This window comes from Ochotona princeps, chromosome 22, assembly GCF_030435755.1.
Source record: "Ochotona princeps isolate mOchPri1 chromosome 22, mOchPri1.hap1, whole genome shotgun sequence".
Taxonomy (NCBI): Eukaryota; Metazoa; Chordata; class Mammalia; order Lagomorpha; family Ochotonidae; genus Ochotona; species Ochotona princeps.
Window position 1 is genome coordinate 17,820,850 of NC_080853.1, and position 19,551 is coordinate 17,840,400.

The window sequence follows — 19,551 nt, forward strand, 5'->3', positions numbered from 1 at the left end:
CACATACTAGCAACGGGAAGTAACAGAAGATTGAAAATATTAAAAATGTCTTTGAGTTCATTAGAAAATTATATTCCACATGTTATTTTTTCTAATGTTACTACCTTAAGCACATTCATTTACTGTATAAGCTTTGCTTTAAAAGTTGGTTATCATTTAGTACTGATTATATCATTTAAAGATTGTCATTAAAAGGATATAATCAGAAAAAAAGATATAATGAGAATAGGCAATGAGATTCTGTACTATACATCAAGCTTTACAATCAGGCACAAAAATTATCAGCACTGGCCATAGAATGTACATGCGTTTTTTTCCTCTCTGAGCAAGTTCATTCTGTGAAGAAAAATTAAGGGAAAAGTTACTTATTGGTTAACTATAAAAAAAAAAAAACCACTTGGGAAAAAAATCTTAAAATGTACAAATACAGCCAGAAAAATGACCTAATAGTGTCTTCTGACAGACCTGGAAATCCACTCCCAGACATTCCCAGCACATTATACAGTACAGTACTGAAAGCTGGAATACAGACCTGGTCTACGTGGGGTAGGTGGAGGTGGTCGAGACGGTCTTGGTGGTCTAGCAGGTTTAAAACCACCATTTGAGAGAGATGGAGAATTATTCCCATTGATCCTCCTATATTCGCCAGACCCTGCCTCCTCAGGGTCATCTGATCCATTTGCATTCACTCTGGGTAAGAAGAGGAAAATAATGAACGCTCTTTGAGTTTAAGGGAAAAAAAAAAAAACAGCAGGAAGAGAACCGAAACTTCAATAAGCCTGAGAAATCATCCTAATTTCAGAACAGCCTCATCAAACAATTCTTAATGTCTTATACAAACAACTCACAGAGCCAATCTAGACATAGAAGAGTTATTCATGGGCACAGGAACAGTTGGGACCACTCAGAACTATTAAAACATTCTATTTCAGATTTCAAAAACAAATCTTAAGAGAAGGCCTTATATAAAGAGAAACAAAGTCAATTCACAAAATCCCAATGCTTTATCATAAGCATGATACCTTCACCATTGTTTAGCTGGTTACCACTGGTTATTAAAATTATTTCACATCTCAAGTACAGCTGACAGGAGAAGGACATAACACTTCTCTCTCACGAACTGTGCTCCTCTTGCACCCCAGTACAACGCAACACAAAATGTTCAAAACTGATGACCTAGAGCAAATTTGCCACAGATCTTAAATTTTTATTTATTTAGGTTTTCTGAAAGGCAGAGACAGAGACCAAAATCAAGATAGAGATCTTCTATTCTGCTGTTTATTTCCCAAGTGCCCACAAAAATAAGGGCTGGCCCAGATGGAAGCCAATACCCAATCCAGGTAGCACATGTGGCTGGAGGAGACCCTAGTATTTGAGCCATCACCTGCTACCTCCCAGTGTGCACACTAATAGAAAGTTGGAATCTGGAACAGAGCTAAGACTTGAACTCATGGACTCAGACACAGGCATTCTGAAATGAGAAGCAGAAGTTCCCACAAAGAGATATAATCCCTTCAAAAGGACAATGTCAAATGGAGAGACAGAATAAGGAAATGCCAGACTGAGAGCTACCACTACTATAGTTAATTTTGGCTGCTTTCCCCCAAGGAAGATCTGGTAATGGATCAGAAACGACTGAAAGAACTGCCAGTTAAGAGATGATTCCGCTACAGCTTTGGTATCTACTACTGGAAACTACCACAGGTATTACTCCATACACTGGGACCTTCAAAATCAGCATGAAGAAAATAAAATTCAGAACTTAAGTTAAACCATCAATTATAATGCCAACATCCTTTATGAGTACTGGCCTAAGTCCTGGCTGATCCTCTTCTAACTAATCTTTCTGCTAATGCATTCTGGAAAAACAGCAGATGTCCCAAGCACTTTGACCCCTGCCAATCATGTGAGTTCCAAGCTCCTGGCTTTAACTTAGCCCGGCCCTGGCCATCTGGGGAGCGAACCAAGAGATATCAGATATCTCTTTCTCTAATACGTACAGAAAGTAAAGTATGACAAGAATTGTTTTGGGCATCCTCAAATGCTTACTATTAAACAGTTCAGGGACTGGCATTGTGGCATAGTGGGTAAAGCCACCACCTCTAATGTTGGCATTCCATATGGGTGCCAGTTCGATTCCTGGCTGCTTCATTTCTGATCTAGCTCCCTGCTAATGTGCCTGTGAAAGCAGCATAAGATGGCTCGAGGACTTGTGTTCCTGTGCCAACAAGGCAGACCAGGAAGCTCTTGGGTCCTGGCTTTGACTTGGACCAGTTTCAGCCACTGTGACCATTTTGGGGATGAACCATCAGGCAGTAGCTTGCTTTTTATTTCTCTATGTGTACTCTTTCACATCAATAAATCAATCAATCATTATTTTTTCTTTTTAAGGGACAGTTCAGTAATCAGTCAACCCTCTTGGAATGTAAGCTGAATGCAGGCATTCTAAATGCAGTAAGAGTTAGTTTTGATACTGTTCCCCTTCCCCTAAGTTTTCCCCTAAGTTATGCTTCAAACCCATCTGAAGTCATAATGCCTTTCTGAAACTGAGTACTGTCTTCCTAAACTATCTTAACAGATTACTAGTCAGTTAGAAAGAAGGATTCTTGGTTTTCGAGACAGACAACAATTTCAGGCATGTGACCTAGTGGTTAAGATGTAAGCATTCCCACAACTGTAGCACCCACCTAGACTGCTTAGAACCTAGGCAAGTGTTCTACTGTTTGAAGAAAAGCAGCCAGCAGCTGATTAGCACTCTGGGCCTGGTTAATGAAAAGTTTATGTTAACTATACTAGTGGGCCAATATAATTGCCTATTTTTTAAAAAAATATTGGGGAACACACAGAATGCCAGGTACACAGTAAATGCCAGATTGGGACATGCTACGCTGGTCTCTGGTGCATGGAGGAGAGGAAGGGACTGCAGATTGCCCAGCAAAGGGGTCTGGGGACGTACTGGAGTAGGAACAGCTGCGAGCATGTTTGGCAGGGAAGGAATGACTTCTGGAGTCTTCTCACAGACTGGGCCACTGCACTTGGAGGTAGGTAAGAAAACAGAGATGGAGTGGTTTTAGACACGTGAGGCCGAAGGGCATGTCTAGGGAGGTCAGGGTACCTGCCCACATGGCAGACTTATGCAGGGCTAAACAGCATTGTTCATTGTCCACTGACACACTCAAGGTTGGGGCTGAAGGGGAATATCTCCCTGGGCTGGGTCACAGTACCCCATCATCAGTGTCAGAGCTGGGAATGGGCCATGTCGGGCTGGGCCACATCATCTATCAGAACGCACGATAATTGGATCATGAGAGATTCTGTAAGGGATTTTTGGGTTTAACCCTGAAGGACTCAATATCTACAGGTTTGCACAGAGAGCTGGGCAGGGGGGTCATGATAGGTTGAAGCAGGCTAGACCATGGAACTCATGTGACACTCGTGGAACAGGATCTGAAGAGGCCAGGTTGGGCCAGACTGTGACACCCTGCTAACGCGCCTGGGAAAGCAGCAGAGGATGGAATAATCCCCTGGTCCCCTGAACTCAGATGGGAGACAAGGAAGAAACTCCTGACTTCAAACTGGTCCAGCTCCAGCAGCTGTGATCACTTAGGTAGTGAGGAAGTAAACCAGTAGTTGGAAGCTCTCTCCTCTTCGTCTCTTGCTATGTAACTCTGCCTCTCAAGTAAGTAATCAGAATCTTAGTAACATGTAAAAAGGATACGCCCAATCAAAAATATTGCCAGAATCCTGCTTAAGATGTTTTCTCATTCTTTTCATCCATCTAAAACATTTCTGTATTTTAAATGTGCTGCATTTTACTTTTCTAATGACAAAATAAAAATTGTATATTCCCACACTCTAGAATAACTACGACGTTATGAGAATATCTCTCACCAAATCTTTCTCATTGGATATAACTGCAATCACATGATGTACAATGGTTTCATATCCTCAGCAGGTTTTTGTTTGTTATGTACTAGGCATGTCTCCAAATTATTTTAAAACATTCCGATGAACCTAAGATACCCTATAGACACATCACAGTTTAATCTCTATTTTAACAAGACATCTTACTCACTTGAAAGGCAGAATAAAAGACAAAGAAGCAGACCTATCTAATGATTCACTCCTCAGCAACAATATATTGCTGGGGCTGGGTTAAGCAGAAGCCAGAAATCCAGAATTCCATGTTTCCACATGGCTGACAAGGGCTCAAGGATGTGACCCACCTTCTGTTGCTTTCCCAGGTGTACCAGCAGGGAGCTGGTCGGACAGAGCAGCCAATACTCAAACTTGCACTCCAATATGGGATGCTAGTGCTGCAAGCAGTAGTTCAACCTGCCACATCACAACACAAACTCCATAACTTAATCATTTTGGGGGGGGTCATCTTGTCTTTATTTCCTTCAGATAAACCATCAGCACTGAATAGTTAAAATACGTAACTACTGGAGTGACATTTGACATACTGGGTAAGACGTCAGTTGGCATATCTGTAACCCCTACAGTAGCACCCAAGTTTCTGGCCAATATACACTGTAGAAGATGATAGGTGATGACTCAAGTAGTTGAGTTCCTGCCACCCCAAAATGGAGACTAAGCTGGATTCTTAGCTCCCAGCTTCAGATTGGCTTAGTACTGGCGGTGTGGTATCGATGGATTTAAGCCTCCAGATTAGCTACATCAGAATCACCACAGCTGGGACTTGAACCAGCACCCATATGGGATGCCAGTGCTGCAGGAAGAGGCTTAGTTTAATATGCTAAGGCACAAGAACCTGCTTTTGCAATCTTGACTTCCCACTTTGATTGTTCTCTTCTTTACATAGGTAGTTAATTAATTCCTTTCCTTTTTTAAAAAAAATTTATTTTTATTGGAAAGGTAAATTTACAAAAATGAGTAGAGAAAGAATTTCTGCCCACCGGTTCACTCCCCAAGTGGCCACAGTGGCTGGAGCTGAGTCAATCCGGAGCCAGGAGCCAGGAGCTTCCGGTGGGTATCCCAAACGGGTACAGGTTTCCAAGACTTTAGGCCGTCCTCCATTGCTTTCCCAGAGCAGAAGCAGGGAGCTGGATGGGAAGTGCAGCAGCCAGTGACTATATGGGATCCTGATCTGCGCAAGGTGAGGAGTTAGCCACTGGGCCATGGAACCAGGCCCTTCCTTTCCTTCTTCACAGATTGCTCCTTAGGATCTCAACCCATGGTTTTCAAGATCTTCCCTGAGAATGATTCCCAAATCAATCTCTAACTTGTGTCCCAAACCTCCTATCTCCCAGTATTAAACTATGGACTAAATGTAAGAGATCCATAATAAAATTCTCATTCTAAGGCTACTCTTTGGCCTACATTTTGGATTTATAGGTGATGCTACTATCCTTCCAGGTAATTTTTATTTTCCCTGTGCTTTTTGGTAATAAGTTAAACAGATCCTACTTGCACATTCTCCCTCTATAGTTCCACAGCCAATCCCCTAGTCCTAGTTGTCATTATCTCTTGCTACCATGTGCAACATTTCCCACAGAGTTCTAACTTTCCTTTGCTTTTATATAATCCAATCTATAGTATGCCTCATTGTCAGATAAAATTAACTGTACGTACAGTATGATCACATCAATCCCCTATTCATACATTCTTGGAAATAATTTGTTCACATATAAAAAGTTATTACCCAAAACTTTACTCCCATGCCCAAACCTCCATTTTTCCCTAATTTACCAAATATGATAAAAAACACTACTCATTAATGATTAAGTACATACGTAATTGATACATCAGTATTAGGTGGCAAGGAAAGACAGTACAAATTTCTACTCTACCAAATACACTATTTTTTCCCAAAGATCTATTTATTTTTATTGGAAAGGCACATGTACAGAGCAAGGGATATACAGAGAGAAATTTCTTCAATCTATTGGTTCACTCCCCAAACAGCTAGAACAACCAGAGCTGAGTCAATTCAAAGCCAGCAGCCAGGAGCTTCTTCCAGGTCCCCACAACCCTGGACCGTCCTCTGCTGTTTCCCCAGGCCACGAGCAGGGAGCTGGATGGGGAGCAGAGCAGCCGAGGAAATAAACGAGCACATGCAAGGTGAGGATTTAGTGACTGGGCCACAAACATATTACTGAATCAGGCAAGTTCCTTAACTTTTGAGTCCCACTGTTTACATATCAAAATGAGACAACAGAGCCTACCATGCAGAAAGGTTTCTGGATTAACTGCAAAAGGAAGAAACATGTTCAACATAATGCCTGGCACATAAAAGGAGTAAAAACACATTTCCAATTTTACGCACCAACTTATTATCTATGGGACAGGTGTCTGGTGTAGCTTGGGGTGCATGTATTTTTATACTGGAATTCCTTGCTGGCATGCTGGATACTCTTCCTTCCATCCAATTTCTTGCAGTGCACACCCTGGCAGGGATCCTGGCACATGTAAGGTGAGGACTTCAGCCACTAGGCCACCATGCCGGGCTCTTACTTTTAGTTTTAATGACTGGTTATTCTCCCTTGTATCTTTTTGCACTCTGTGGTAATGAGTCAGTAAACTCTTACCTTGTTTCCTCCTTAGATCTGGAGCCATCATCGTTCTGTGAAGCACCTTTAACATCAATAAAATTCAAAAAGAAAGTTAGTTTCAAGAGAGTAATTTTCAACTATTTTTGTAAATATACCAGGTAAACAAAACCATTCACTAAAAATGTTTCTAGGAAAAACATAATGTATTAGATAAATCCAATATAGTTTCAGAAGAAAAAAAAACGTAGAACTTAAGGTGTACCAAATTTCTCCGGTTCTAATCCCAGCAGCCCCGCTTCCCATCCAGCTCCCTGCTTGTGGCCTGGGAAAGCAGTCGAGGATGGCCCAAAGCCTTGGAACCCTGCATCCATGTGGGAGACCTGGAAGAGGTCCTGGCTCCTGGCTTTGGACTGGCACAGCTTCAACCATTGCTCTCACTTGGGGAATGAACCATCGGACAGAAGATCTTCCTCTCTGTCTCATCTCCTCTCTGTATATCTGCCTTTACAATAAAAATAAGTAAATCTTTAACCCCCCAAAACAAAAAAGATGTACCAAATTTGCATAAATACTAATCATTATGTATAACACATGCCAACAAGTGAAAGATATTAGTCACGTACTACTTGCCCGTTTTTCAAATATATTTTTGATTCTAGTTAAATCCTGGTATTTTAGCCATTTTCTGTGTCCGTTATTTCTCAAAAACACTGATACAATAATCCTGGTACAATAGCTCAACAGGCTAATCCTCTATCTGCTAGCACTGACATTCCATATTGGTTCTAGTTCATGTCTTGACTGCTCCGTTCCAACGCATCTCCCAGCCTGTGGCCTGGGAAAGCAGCAGAGTACAGCCCAGAGCCTTATGTCCCTGCACCCATGTGGGAGACCCACAGAAAGCTTCTGGCTTCAGGTCAGCTCAGATCTGGCTGTTGAAGCCATTTGTAGAGTAAACCAGCAAATGGAAGTTCTTTCTATCTCTCCTTCAATCTCTAAATCTGCCTTTCTAGTAAAAACAAATAAATGTTAAAAAAAAAAACAACAAACACTGATCACCAGGAGGATGATCAACAAAACAAGTTTTGAAAATAGAAAAACCAGTAATGTTTTTCCTTATGCAGGAAACAGCTTTAAAAAAATAGAAACAGTACAAATGAGTCACACAGTAGCTGAAACGAACGCCACAGCAGTCATTTTCTTCACAGGACACACCTAAGTCTTAAGAGTCTGCAGAGTACACCGCGTCAGAGAGAGGCTGTACACTGACAGCAGCAAAACCAGACTGTGGACAAAAAATAAAGAAAAAGTATAAAAGGCAAAAAACAAGGATCTAGTTTAACAGTCCAGATCCACTTACTAAAAGAAAAATAGTTTGTAAACAGCCATGGTTTTGAACACTAAAATCATTCCTATTTTACCCAGAGCAAAATTAACAGATTAATTTAGTAAAAATATGCTGAGTTGCCGACATGCCACACGACACATTTTTAACAATGATAAACACAAAAGGAAGCATTTGTATTCCATAACAAATTATTTAGTAATTAAAAAAGATATATTAAAATATGTCAATGTTGAACTTTAAAAAGCCAGACATAAAAGACCACATGTGGGATCAAAATGTTCAGAAGAGAATCAAGAAGGCAGAATAGGGTAAGAACACGTTTAAACAGACGGAGAGGGCCCGGCAGTGTGGCCTAGCGGCTAAAGTCCTCGCCTTGAACGCACCAGGATCCCATGTGGACGCTGGTTCTAATCCTGGCTGCCCTGTTTCCCATCCAGCTCCCTGCTTGTGGCCTGGGAAAGCAGTCGAGGACGGCCCAATGCTTTGGGATCCTGCACCTGTGTGGGAGACCTGGAAGAAGTTCCTGGCTCCTGGCTCCGGATCAGCACAGCACCGGCCGTTGCAGCTCACTTGGGGAGTGAATCACTGGATGGAAGATCTTTCTCTCTATCTCTCCTCCTCTCTGTATATCTGACTTTGTAATGAAAATAAATAAATCTTAAAAAAAAAAAAAAAAAAAAAAAAAAAAAAAAAAAACCAGACGGAGAAATAGCAGCCAGTGGGAAGCAGAGAGGGCACATTCCGGAAAATAGGAGAGGACAGAACGACAGCAGTGGGGCACGTGGAGACTGACAGACACATGAAAGCAGCGCATACAATGGTGTGGTGTTGCAGTGACTGATATGCCAGCAGCATTTGGCGAGCAGTGATCTGAACGCCACCAGCAACAAGGGTGGGAAGGGGTGTTCACTGGGATCTCTGGAGGTGAACCCAGACAAAGAACTGCCCATCCTGCTGGTCTGTTTGATTTGACCAGGAGCAGAGACAGAGCAGCAGGTCCCAGATGGGCGGTGTGGGAACAGGGTGGATTTCAAGCACACTCTGCCCTCTAGAGACTATCATATCTGGTAGCATGTTATTTAACTTTATGGCATTGTAAATTTCTATTTTTCTTCCTGTTGTTGATTTTGTATTGTGGCTTTTCATTTAAGAGGATGTATAGTAACTGTGTAATGGAGACTATCATATCCAAATGTGAAGATACAATGCAGCTTGCATCTCTCCCAATGAAACTGTTAACTATAACTTGACAATAGGATGTTGGACGCTTTGCCTTGTCTATGCCTGCAATGATGGACATAGGACTGTTAATGAAAAACTATACTATAGTAATAATACAGGGCTCACTGGGGGCGGGAAAAATGGGGAGGGTGGGGTAATAGAAATTCCAGGACCTATGGAACAGTCCCATAAAATGACAATAATAATAAAAAAACAAATAAAATAAAATCAGAAAAAGACTAATTTTTAGAAATAAAACTTAGACTACTGATTGCCCAGAGCTGGAGGAGCAAAAAGAATTTACTATAAATGAGTAAGAATTGCTTTGTTAAGGAAACAGATATATAAATTGACTGGTTTGACAGGCAAAAATGACTCAAAACTATTTCATCCACTGGTTCACTCCCCAAGTGGCTGGAATGGCCAGAGCTATGCAAAGCCAAAGCCAGGATCCCAAAACTCTACCCTGGCCTTTGCATGGGTAGTAGCTGCCCAAGTACTCAGGCTACCATCAACTGTTTTCCCAGGCACAGCAGCAGGGAGCTGGGCCACAAGCAGGGCAGCAAGCGTCCAAGCAGCACTCCAGAGGTGGTTACTCAGCTGGGCCACAATGTCGCCTTACATGAGGGCAATTTTAACAATCTTAATTGGCTTTATTTTTTACTCTACAGAAAGGTAATAACTTCCTTCCATGAAACACAAAGTGGCCTTGGAAGAAGGGTAAAAATACTCTAATCCTGATTTACAAGGATAGATTTGTCACTGAAATCACTAAAATCCATTAAATTGTACAAGTCAAATAGGCAAAGTTTGAGATATTATCATCATTATTATTATTTAGAATGGACGATAAATACATATATATATATATGTATAAATTTTTTTTGTTGTTGTTAAGGAAGATACAGAGAAGGAAAGACAGGATTTTCTAGCTGCTGGTTCACTCTCACATGGCCACAATGGCTACAGCTGAGCTAGGAATAGGGTGCTTTTGCTGGGTCTCCCACACAGGTGCAGAGTCCCAAGGCTTTCAGCCGTCCTTGACTGCTTTCCCAGGCCACAAGCAGGGAACTGGATGGGAAGTGGGTCCTCTGTGACATGAACCAGAACACAAAGGCCAGCGCTTGGAGGAGGAGGATTAGCCAGATGAATCACTACATCAGCCCCAAATTTCGAAATTTTTCTTTTTTAATTTTACTTCTTTTATTATTATCATTTTATGATAAAGTTCCATAGATCATGGGACTTCCCTTATCCCCTCCCCAATTCCCTCCCCCTCAATAAATTCCCCTATATCATTACTATAGTATAGTTCTTCATACACAATCTTATGTCCATCATTTTGGGCATGAACAATCACAGAGTCCAGCATCCTATTGTCAAGATATAATAAACAGCTTCATTGGGAGTCAATTTTTAGTCTGGAAGTAGAAATGCATACCGCATTGTATCCTCACATCTGGATATGACAGTCTCCATTACATAGTTACTATACATACCCTTAAATGAAAAGCCACAATACAAAATCAACAATAGGAAGAAAAGCAGAAATTTACAATGCCATAAAGTTAAATAACATGCTACTGAATGTCTAATGTGTCGCTGAAGAAATGAAAATCAAGAACCTTCTTGAAGAAAAATGATGCTACTGTATGATTATGAGTCACTGAAGAATTTAATCAGAATAAAGTGTTTTGAAGAAATGAAATTAACAAAAAAAATCAAAATCGATGACATAGTTTCTGCTGATCTTTGTTGGTGAGATATGTCTCCTGTGGGCAACAAATAGATGGGTTTTGTATTTTAATCCAGTCTACCAATCTATGACATTTGAGTTTAATCCATTTACATTCAGGGTTAATATGACCGGGTAGTAATTTGGTCTTGTCATTTTAGCAACAGGCTGTTCACTGATTTACGCTTCTGTTATTATACTGGAATGTTCTCATTTGCCTTTGTTTTTTTGGTGGGCGCTATTCCTTTTCTGTGTCAAGAGAACATCTTTAAGTATCCTTTGTAGGGCAGGTTTGGAAAAGACATATTCTTTTAACTTTGCTTTATTGTGAAAGAATTTTATTTCATTTTCAAAGACAAAGGAAAGCTTTGCTGGGTACATTATCCTGGGCCAACAATGTTTTTGCTTTTAGAATCTGGAATATGTTGCTCCATTCTCTGGCCTCTTGCAGCCACTTGGGAAGTGAACTAGCGGATGGAAGATCTTCCTCTGTTTCTCCTTCTCTCTATATATCCGACTTTCCAATAAAAAAATAAGTAACAACAATGACAAAGTGGAAAAAAAAAAAAACATCATAAAAGCCAGGCATTTTGCACAGGGGTTAAGACACCTCCTGGGAAGACTGCATTTGAAGTCAGGAATGACAGCTGCATTCCCCATCCAGCTTCCTGCTAATGCAGACCCTGGGAAATAACAGGTGATAGTTCAAGCAGTCGTATCCTTGCCACATACACATGAAAGACCTAGATTGAATTCTGGGCTTCAGTCTAGCCTGGTCTTGGCTGTTGGGGAGTTAATTAGTAGATGGGAAATATAACTCTGACTTACAAATAAAATAAATAATGTTTTTAAGAGTCTAGAAATGATCAATTTAAACAAATACTCAAAATATCATAAAGAGGAAGTAAGGTTCAACATTGTGACACAGTGAGTTAAACTGTCTGAAACATCTTCATCCCATATCCAAGCACCACTTCTCAGTTTACGCTGCTCCACCTCTAATCAGTTCCCTGCTAAAATGCCTAGGAAAATAGCAAATGAAGGCCCAAGTACTTGGGTACCTGCCACAAACATGCGCAACCCAAATGGGAGCTTCAAGCTCTTGGCTTTGTCCTGGCCAAGACAAAGCTAATGTGGTCATCTGGACAGTGAACCAGGAAATAAAAGATACCCTTGTGTCTCCTCTTCCTTCTGCCACTCTTATTCAAATAAATATTAAACAAGCAAAGAGGAAGTACAAAGTCTTTCACCAAAGCAGACAGATGTCAAAGCACATGACAACCACAAATGCTTCCTAATGCAATCTGTAAATAAATAAATAAGTTCTTGAAACATAAGTAAGGAAACCATCAATATGCTTTGTTCTGGAGATTCTGAAATCTATACATCATGTGAAAATACTCTTTGGTAATAAATGAAAAAATGTTAGTGATACAGTCATTAATTTCAGGTGCCACCAGAAACTTCTACTGACCACAGCTCTAAATCAAAAATTTAAGATATGTCATCTCATATTTAATTTTTTGTTACTCTAACAGCATAAATTCTTTCTTTATGTAGCTTACAGAAATGCATGAGGAATGGCAAATGAATTTTAGTTTGTATTTGTTGTCTGGTAGTACCAAGAAGAATTGTAAGTCATACTGAACCTCAACCAGACATTGCTATAAAAAATAAATTACGTCATTAGCATCAGAGGTGGTGTGACATCAGATATCACACTAGCTGGCACACAGAATAAACACTTTTTTAAAAAAAATTTATTTATTTTTATTACAAAGTCAGATACACAGAGAGGAGAGACAGAGAGGTAGATCTGTCCAATGATTCACTCTCCAAGTGAGTGCAATGGCCGGCGCTAGGCCACGCCGCCGGGCCCAGAATAAACACTTTATAAATCAATTCTTTACTACTGCACCAACTATAATTCACGTTTTGCTTGGCTAGTTTTTCATATTTTTGAAAAATATGTTTTTTGAACCACAGAAACAATGCATTAAAAAATGTTGAAAGTAACCAGTCTCTTTTTTGAAAAAGAAATTATTGTTTAATCAGAAAAGGAACAGCAATAATTACACAGAGCATATTTTAATAAAATATTAAATACTTTACGTATTATTAAACATGAAATATTAAAAGTAAAAGCTTTTTAAAAAAAAAACAAAAAGTGATCACTTACTTTCTGAACATGTAGTTTCACCATTAGTGACGACCTCGGAATCTAACTGCAGCCCATCAAGACACACTGACAAGTCTCCAACTGTCTCTGTTGGCTCTCTGTCACCTACAAGCTGCAAAGTCACAACCACTTCTTCAACTGTAAGAAAAAAGTTACAGGGAAAAATGGGCCTCTTTTTCTTTTCTGCAACTTTAGATGTTAAAATATAGCATCAGGATAAAATGTATGAATGCATAAGCATATCAAATGTTATACTACATACTTCACAAAATATTTGAGGCTTTCTGACACCAAAACACTTAATTTTAAAGACAACAGAATTTTCTATTAAGTCCATAATACAAACCACTAAACATCTATCACTTCATTTATTAAATTAATCCCTGAGATGTAGGCTACAGCATAAAATGAGCAATCACGACAGCAAACATTACTCAGCAATTATACTGAATTGAAACGTAACCTAACAGTGGATTATATAAGCCCTAAACAAGAAAGAAAATTCTTAGAAATATGTTTTAGACAGCAGACTAGAAAAATAACTATGCTTTAAGATAATAAAAAGTAATAGCAATTAAAATAAGCAAGGTACAAATGTTTACAAGTTTCTATGATGTATACAGACATATATGTAAATACAACTACAACCATCCAAAATGAAGAAATATTTTAAAATAAGCATTTGAAAGGACATATGCCAAAATATTAGTCATATTCATATTTGTCTCTCTGAAGTGGGATTACATTTTTTCCTCTTTGTTCTATATATTTTTAGTTTTTCTATAACTGATTATGTTTTACATTAATACTATTAATTTACAAAATGAATACTTACTAAAAACATTGAATTCAAAATGAATTACCAAGCTGAACAGCTTACATAGCTCAAAATTCTTGTTAAAGTACATGAGTCATTTTACATGTCTGGCATATATACTTTTTCCATTAAAACACATTTCCATCAAACACAATTTCTGTTACTTTTACATACATACGTTTCATGTTGTTCGACTTTAAGGTTTCATAAATATCTAACGCAGCACTTCCCAATAAAACATCAGATTTCAATGTCTGGTGACTCCATACACGAAAATGTAATTTACTCACAGGGGTAACAATACTACAAATAAAGAAAAGGAAGCGTAATATTACTTTCATTATATATTACAATGGGTTCCTCAATAAGTTATACCTAGGCTTTAATGTCTAAAGCATTACTAATGTACCACTTTATAGTTTAGCGTATACCAATATGGGCTATGTCCCAAAAGCTTAGGAAAATCTGATGGATACACACTTGCATGGACATTTTCATTTTTGGTTGAACTACAGGAACAAATATATGCACGTCTGTCAAGACAAGGACAACTGCTTTTCATGCAACAAGCTCAAAATTCAGAAAACTCATTTTTCTTTAAGGTAAATTCACAAATTAAATATTCTGTGGCTGGTAGTTACTTAACTTCAGGTTATTTCATTCATCTTCATAATAACCCTATGACTGCAATTACCACTCTAATCTTCCAGACACAAAAACTGAGAGAGGTTAAGTAAACTGCCCATGGTCTCAGTCAATAAAAATGATAGAACCATAATTTCAACAGAAGTTTATTATTATTAAAATTTATACTAAATTTTCTCAGACACTTACAATGATTTGAAGATCAGACACACGAAGCTTCAAACTGATCTATATAAGCATAAGGTGTCCAAAACATCTATCAAACAAACACAGACTGATTCATACCTTACTAAATGCTAATAAATACTCTACAGGGTTAGCATTTAGCCTAGCATTTGGGATGCCAGCTGGGATGCCCAGATACCCCATCTGATTGTCGAGAGCCTGTGTTCAATTCCGGGACCCACTTTTGACTTCAGCATCCTGTGCGCTGTGGGACTAGCAGATGATGTGGCTCAAGGGGGTTGGGTCCCTGCCAGCCACATGAGAGACCTGGATTGAATTCCAAGCTTCAAGCATTTGGGAAATGAACAATGAACAGGAATTCTGTTAGTCTCCTTCTCTGTCTCTCAATTACAAATGTAAATAATGTTCATATTTAAAAATACTTTTTAATGGCATTTTCCCAAACTTGAGAAATTTGAACTTCCATAAAAGATATCAAAGGTTAGAGAAGTAAGGACACCTTGAGTATATAATCTACCATGGTCCTATGGTTCAAATAATGTAAGTATCAACTCCAGAAATGTTTGCATTTCTGTATACTTCATTCTCCTTATGGATCAAATTTTGGACAACAAAAGAAATGCATTACTACTTAGAAGACTATCTATGCCTACCACCTCCATCATTATAATTCTACCACATTTTAACAGTGATGAGCAGTTTAAACATTGTTCCCCTTGCCCTTTCAGGGCACAGTGTTAAATTACTCATTTCCAAAACACTCAGACTTGGCTTTTTCTTTTCTTTTCTTAGATTTAGTTAACTTTTTTGAGAGAAAGAGTTACAGGGAACAAGGTTTTCTATCCACTGGGGCTGGACCAGGCTAAAATCAAGAGCCAGGAGCTTTTATCTGGTCTCCCACACAGGGCTACACAGATAATTTGTTTTTTCTTAACTTAAATCACTAAGAAGTTCACAGCATTAACAGTTGTAACCTAGGACCCACAGCAATGGCTCAGTGGCTAAATCCTCACCTCGCATGTGCTAAGATCCCATATGGGCACCGGTTTGTGTCCCAGCTGTTTCACTTCCCATCCAGCTCCCTGCTTATGGCCTGGGAAAACAGTAGTGGATGGCTCAAAGCCTTGGGTCCCTGCAGCCACATGGGAGACAAGGAGGAAGCTCCAGGCTCCTGGCTTTGGACTGGCTCAGCTCTAGCCGTTACGGCCACTTGGGGAATGAACCAGCAGATGGAAGATGTTTCTGTCTCTCCTTCTCTCTATAAATCTGATCTGCCTTTCCAATAAAAATAAACAAAGCTTTAAAACAAAAAAACGACAGCTCAAATTTTGAAGTGGCTATCTAGTAAACAGCAATAAACATTCAAAGTTGGTGAAAAACAGACGGACATTATGGATATTATTCAGCTGAACATCTCTGGCCATTACAGACCTGTGATCTTTTATATGCTTCACTCGCTTCTTATATCTTCAATTATAAATTAAGTTAGAGATTAATGTGGACTTGATCTACCAATTAAAAGTAGAAAGAAACACATATGGTAGAATAATATAGATAAGAAACATTAAATTCAATTAATGGGCCTAAAGATGATGGTATAACATTTTTTAGTCCATTCATTTGCTCAAAATCATACTAAAACATAAGAACATCAAGAATCTGTTTAAAGATACAGAATATCGATCTGTTTCAGTATTTACTAAGATCAAAAACAATTTGTATAGCATGTATTATGTTAAAAGCTTACTGTTCCAAATATATGATCTCACCACTTACAAATAAAACTTTCATTAAAGTCACTAGTTCACGTCTCTCAGGAAAAAAGTCAAGAATTCCAAGACTAAATAAATGAAAGTAATTTATCCATATGTGATAAAGTAACAACTAATTTACATGTTAATCTACTTTTTTTTCTTTTTTTTCTTTTAAAGATTTATTTTATTTTTATTACAAAGTCAGATATACTGAGAGGAGGAGAGATAGAGAGGACGTGGAGCTGCCGGGATTAGAACCAGCGGCCATATGGGATCAAGGCGAGGACCTTAGCCACTAGGCCACGCTGCCGAGCCCGTTAATCTACTTTTAATTACACATTTGATCCCCAAATCAAATAGTGCTATATTATTTTTAAAATTCTACATTCTTCAGTATTTTTAATTTGAGAGGCAGAGAAACAAAGAGAGCACATATTCCCATCCACTGGTCAACCCTCCAAACACATGTCACTATCCTGGCCAGGGCCAAAGCCAGGAACTCAGTCTAGGTCTCCTACACGGTCAGGCGGGAACCCAATCACTCAAGCTCTCACCACGGCCTCCTGTATTCTATATTAGCCAGAAGACGAAATTGGGAGCAGAGCCCAGGATTGAACACAGATCCTCCAATCTGAGACACAGGTAACTGAAATACTATTTTAACTTAAAAATCAATGCAAATTAAACTGTAGCTTGCACTGGCTGGTACCCTATGTCAGAGTGCCACTTTGAGTCCAGGCTGCTCTGCTTCCCATTCTGCTTTGTTAATGCACCTGAGAAAGCCCGAGGATCTGAGCCTCTACCACATGTGTGCCACAAGAGACTCGGAGAGAGATCTTGCTGTCTCTTCCTCTGTCTCTATAATTCTACCTTTCAATCGAATAAATCTAGAAAAAAAGAGTAGATAATACATTATAAAAAAGGCCACAACTCTTTCTGAACTATGAAAATGGGCTCTTCCAACTACTATCGAGTGGAAGCAGTGATACCATAACCAACTAAATTAAAGAAGGTAAAAAAACAAAAACTAGAAAAACAGACAACTAACTGAAGGGAAACAAATAGGACCTAAGAAGGAGTCGTCCTACCAAAAGGGAAAACATGAGAAAAAAACACGAAGAGAAAGAAAACGCACGAGAAAATTTTTGCAAAGCTGAGTTTCTGTTCTTCTGCTAAACAAATTCTATATTGTAAGAAATACTTTCAAACTTACACTGTGATAGACTGCTTCCATTTGGGACTGTTGGTATTGTTGCATTTTTCCGTCTTCTTTGACTGTCCATCAACCGTGACTTCTACATAAGGACTTGGTCCAAACCAGTTCTTTTTATTTTCTTTGAGTTTTGCTGAGATGACTATGTAAAAGAAAAACATTTCAATATTTGAGATGTTAATTCAATCTTGAAATCAATTTAATTTCATAAAAATTAAACAGATAATTATCTTACTCAGAGAAATAATTTGTTAATTTATTTTTTATTGGAAAGGCAGATTTACAGAGAGGGAGAGACAGAAAGATCTTCATATCCACTGGATCACTCCCCAAATGTCCTCAATGACCACAGCTGAGTGATCCAAAGCCAGAAGCCTCCTCTGGGTTTCTCACCCAGGTGCAGGGTCTCCCCACACAGGTGCAGGATTCCAAGGGTTTGGGCAATTCTCGACTGCTTTCGCAGGCCACAAGCAGGGAGCCGGATAGGAAATGGAGCAGCTGCAACATGAACTGGCACCTACATGGGATATGCCAGTACTTGCAGGGAGAGGATCAGCCAATTAAGCCATTGTGCCAGCCCTATTAGAGAAACAGTTTTGCTCTCAACTATTTACTAATCCTACTCATTATCTTTGCATCCTCCTGTCCCAGTAAAAATAAACAAACACAGGACGGACGCCCCTGCTAAACCATCTACTCAAATGTTCCTTAGTTTATTCCCTTTCAGTATCAACAATCCCAGAGCACAGGCACTAATATATAAAAAATATATAAACGTGGCCAACAAATATATAAATGGCTACCATGTGTCAGATGTTGCTCCAAACTTTGTGGATAAGGCAAGGAATGTTTTAGGAATAGCCTCATTCTAAGGAGTTAATATTCTAGTTAGAGAAATAGTCCTTACGAAGAAAAAACTATCTGAAACGTTAGAATATGACTTGACAGTAAGCAACATCTTCAAGAAAGTATTTTTAATCAATCATATAAATGCAGGAATCCAGCAATGCAAAGATTAGGGATGAAAAGAAGAGCTAGACAGAAGCAACCGAGCTTGGTATATCTGAGGGAGAAAAACATTACAAGGAGATGAACTTTTTAAGCCATAATAGGTCTTTGGATTTCATTCTAAGTGCATAGGAATGTCACCGGAAAAAGCCCTAATACTTTGTTTTTAAATGTTCATATCTGATACCACATAAGCAAAAGCCTTTCTACATTGTGCACCTTAAAAACATGGGCTTCTTCTTTACAGGTATTTAAATTTATTTTTAAATTTGTTACATAGGAAAATGTGGACTTTTTTTAGCTTCCATGCTTCAGCTAGTCATCTTTGCTACAAAACAGCTGTACCTAAGCCTCTCAGAGAATACAGCAAGCAAACCAGAATCTAGCAGAGTAGCCCAGAGTTCCCATAAGAGACACCATGCACTCCCTCCTCCTTCCCACAGGTGAAATGACCACAGTCACAGGACTATTCTACCATCTGAAATATCTTCTCCAACAGCAAAGTTCAGAGCACGTCAGTGCTCATAAAAGTTAGGACCTTGGTTACTAGGGTTTATTTATTTTATTTTTAAAATTGTTTACATAGTTAAGAGGGATGCATGTGCATATGAGCCTCTGATTAGGGTGGGGAGAGAGAGGTGTGGAGGAAGGTGGATGGGACAAATGTTTCAGTCTTTTTGTTTTTCCCCTCCCGCACCCACAGGCTAGGAGGGGGAGAGGGCCACTTCTTACTGTCAAACGACATCAGCACTTGGGGTGAAGGATGGTCCTTTGACAACGCTCCAGCGACCCTGATGTGGCGAACAGTGTTCTGAGGGTGTTACTTGAGTAGTTTTAATACCCTCAGTCATTGTCAGTTTTAGTATTGTTCCAGGGTTGAGAAAATCTTTCCAAGGTCTACTAACAAAGTTCACCTTAGTAAATCCACAG

The 19,551-nt window shown here is 39.1% G+C and overlaps 1 protein-coding gene across 2 annotated transcripts in view; it reads right to left on the reverse strand.

Annotated features, from left to right (window-relative positions):
• ITCH (itchy E3 ubiquitin protein ligase) overlaps nucleotides 1-19,551 on the reverse strand; it is an 86,134-nt gene that overhangs the window by 46,435 nt on the left and 20,148 nt on the right. For both annotated transcript variants that reach the window (XM_004585738.4, XM_058679823.1), the window contains exons 4-8: nucleotides 17,614-17,755; nucleotides 13,994-14,118; nucleotides 12,999-13,136; nucleotides 6,552-6,597; nucleotides 533-690 (exon numbers count right to left, since the gene is read on the reverse strand). In XM_004585738.4, the coding sequence (XP_004585795.1) occupies nucleotides 533-690; nucleotides 6,552-6,597; nucleotides 12,999-13,136; nucleotides 13,994-14,118; nucleotides 17,614-17,755 (609 nt within the window). The remainder of the gene's footprint in view (nucleotides 1-532; nucleotides 691-6,551; nucleotides 6,598-12,998; nucleotides 13,137-13,993; nucleotides 14,119-17,613; nucleotides 17,756-19,551) is intronic.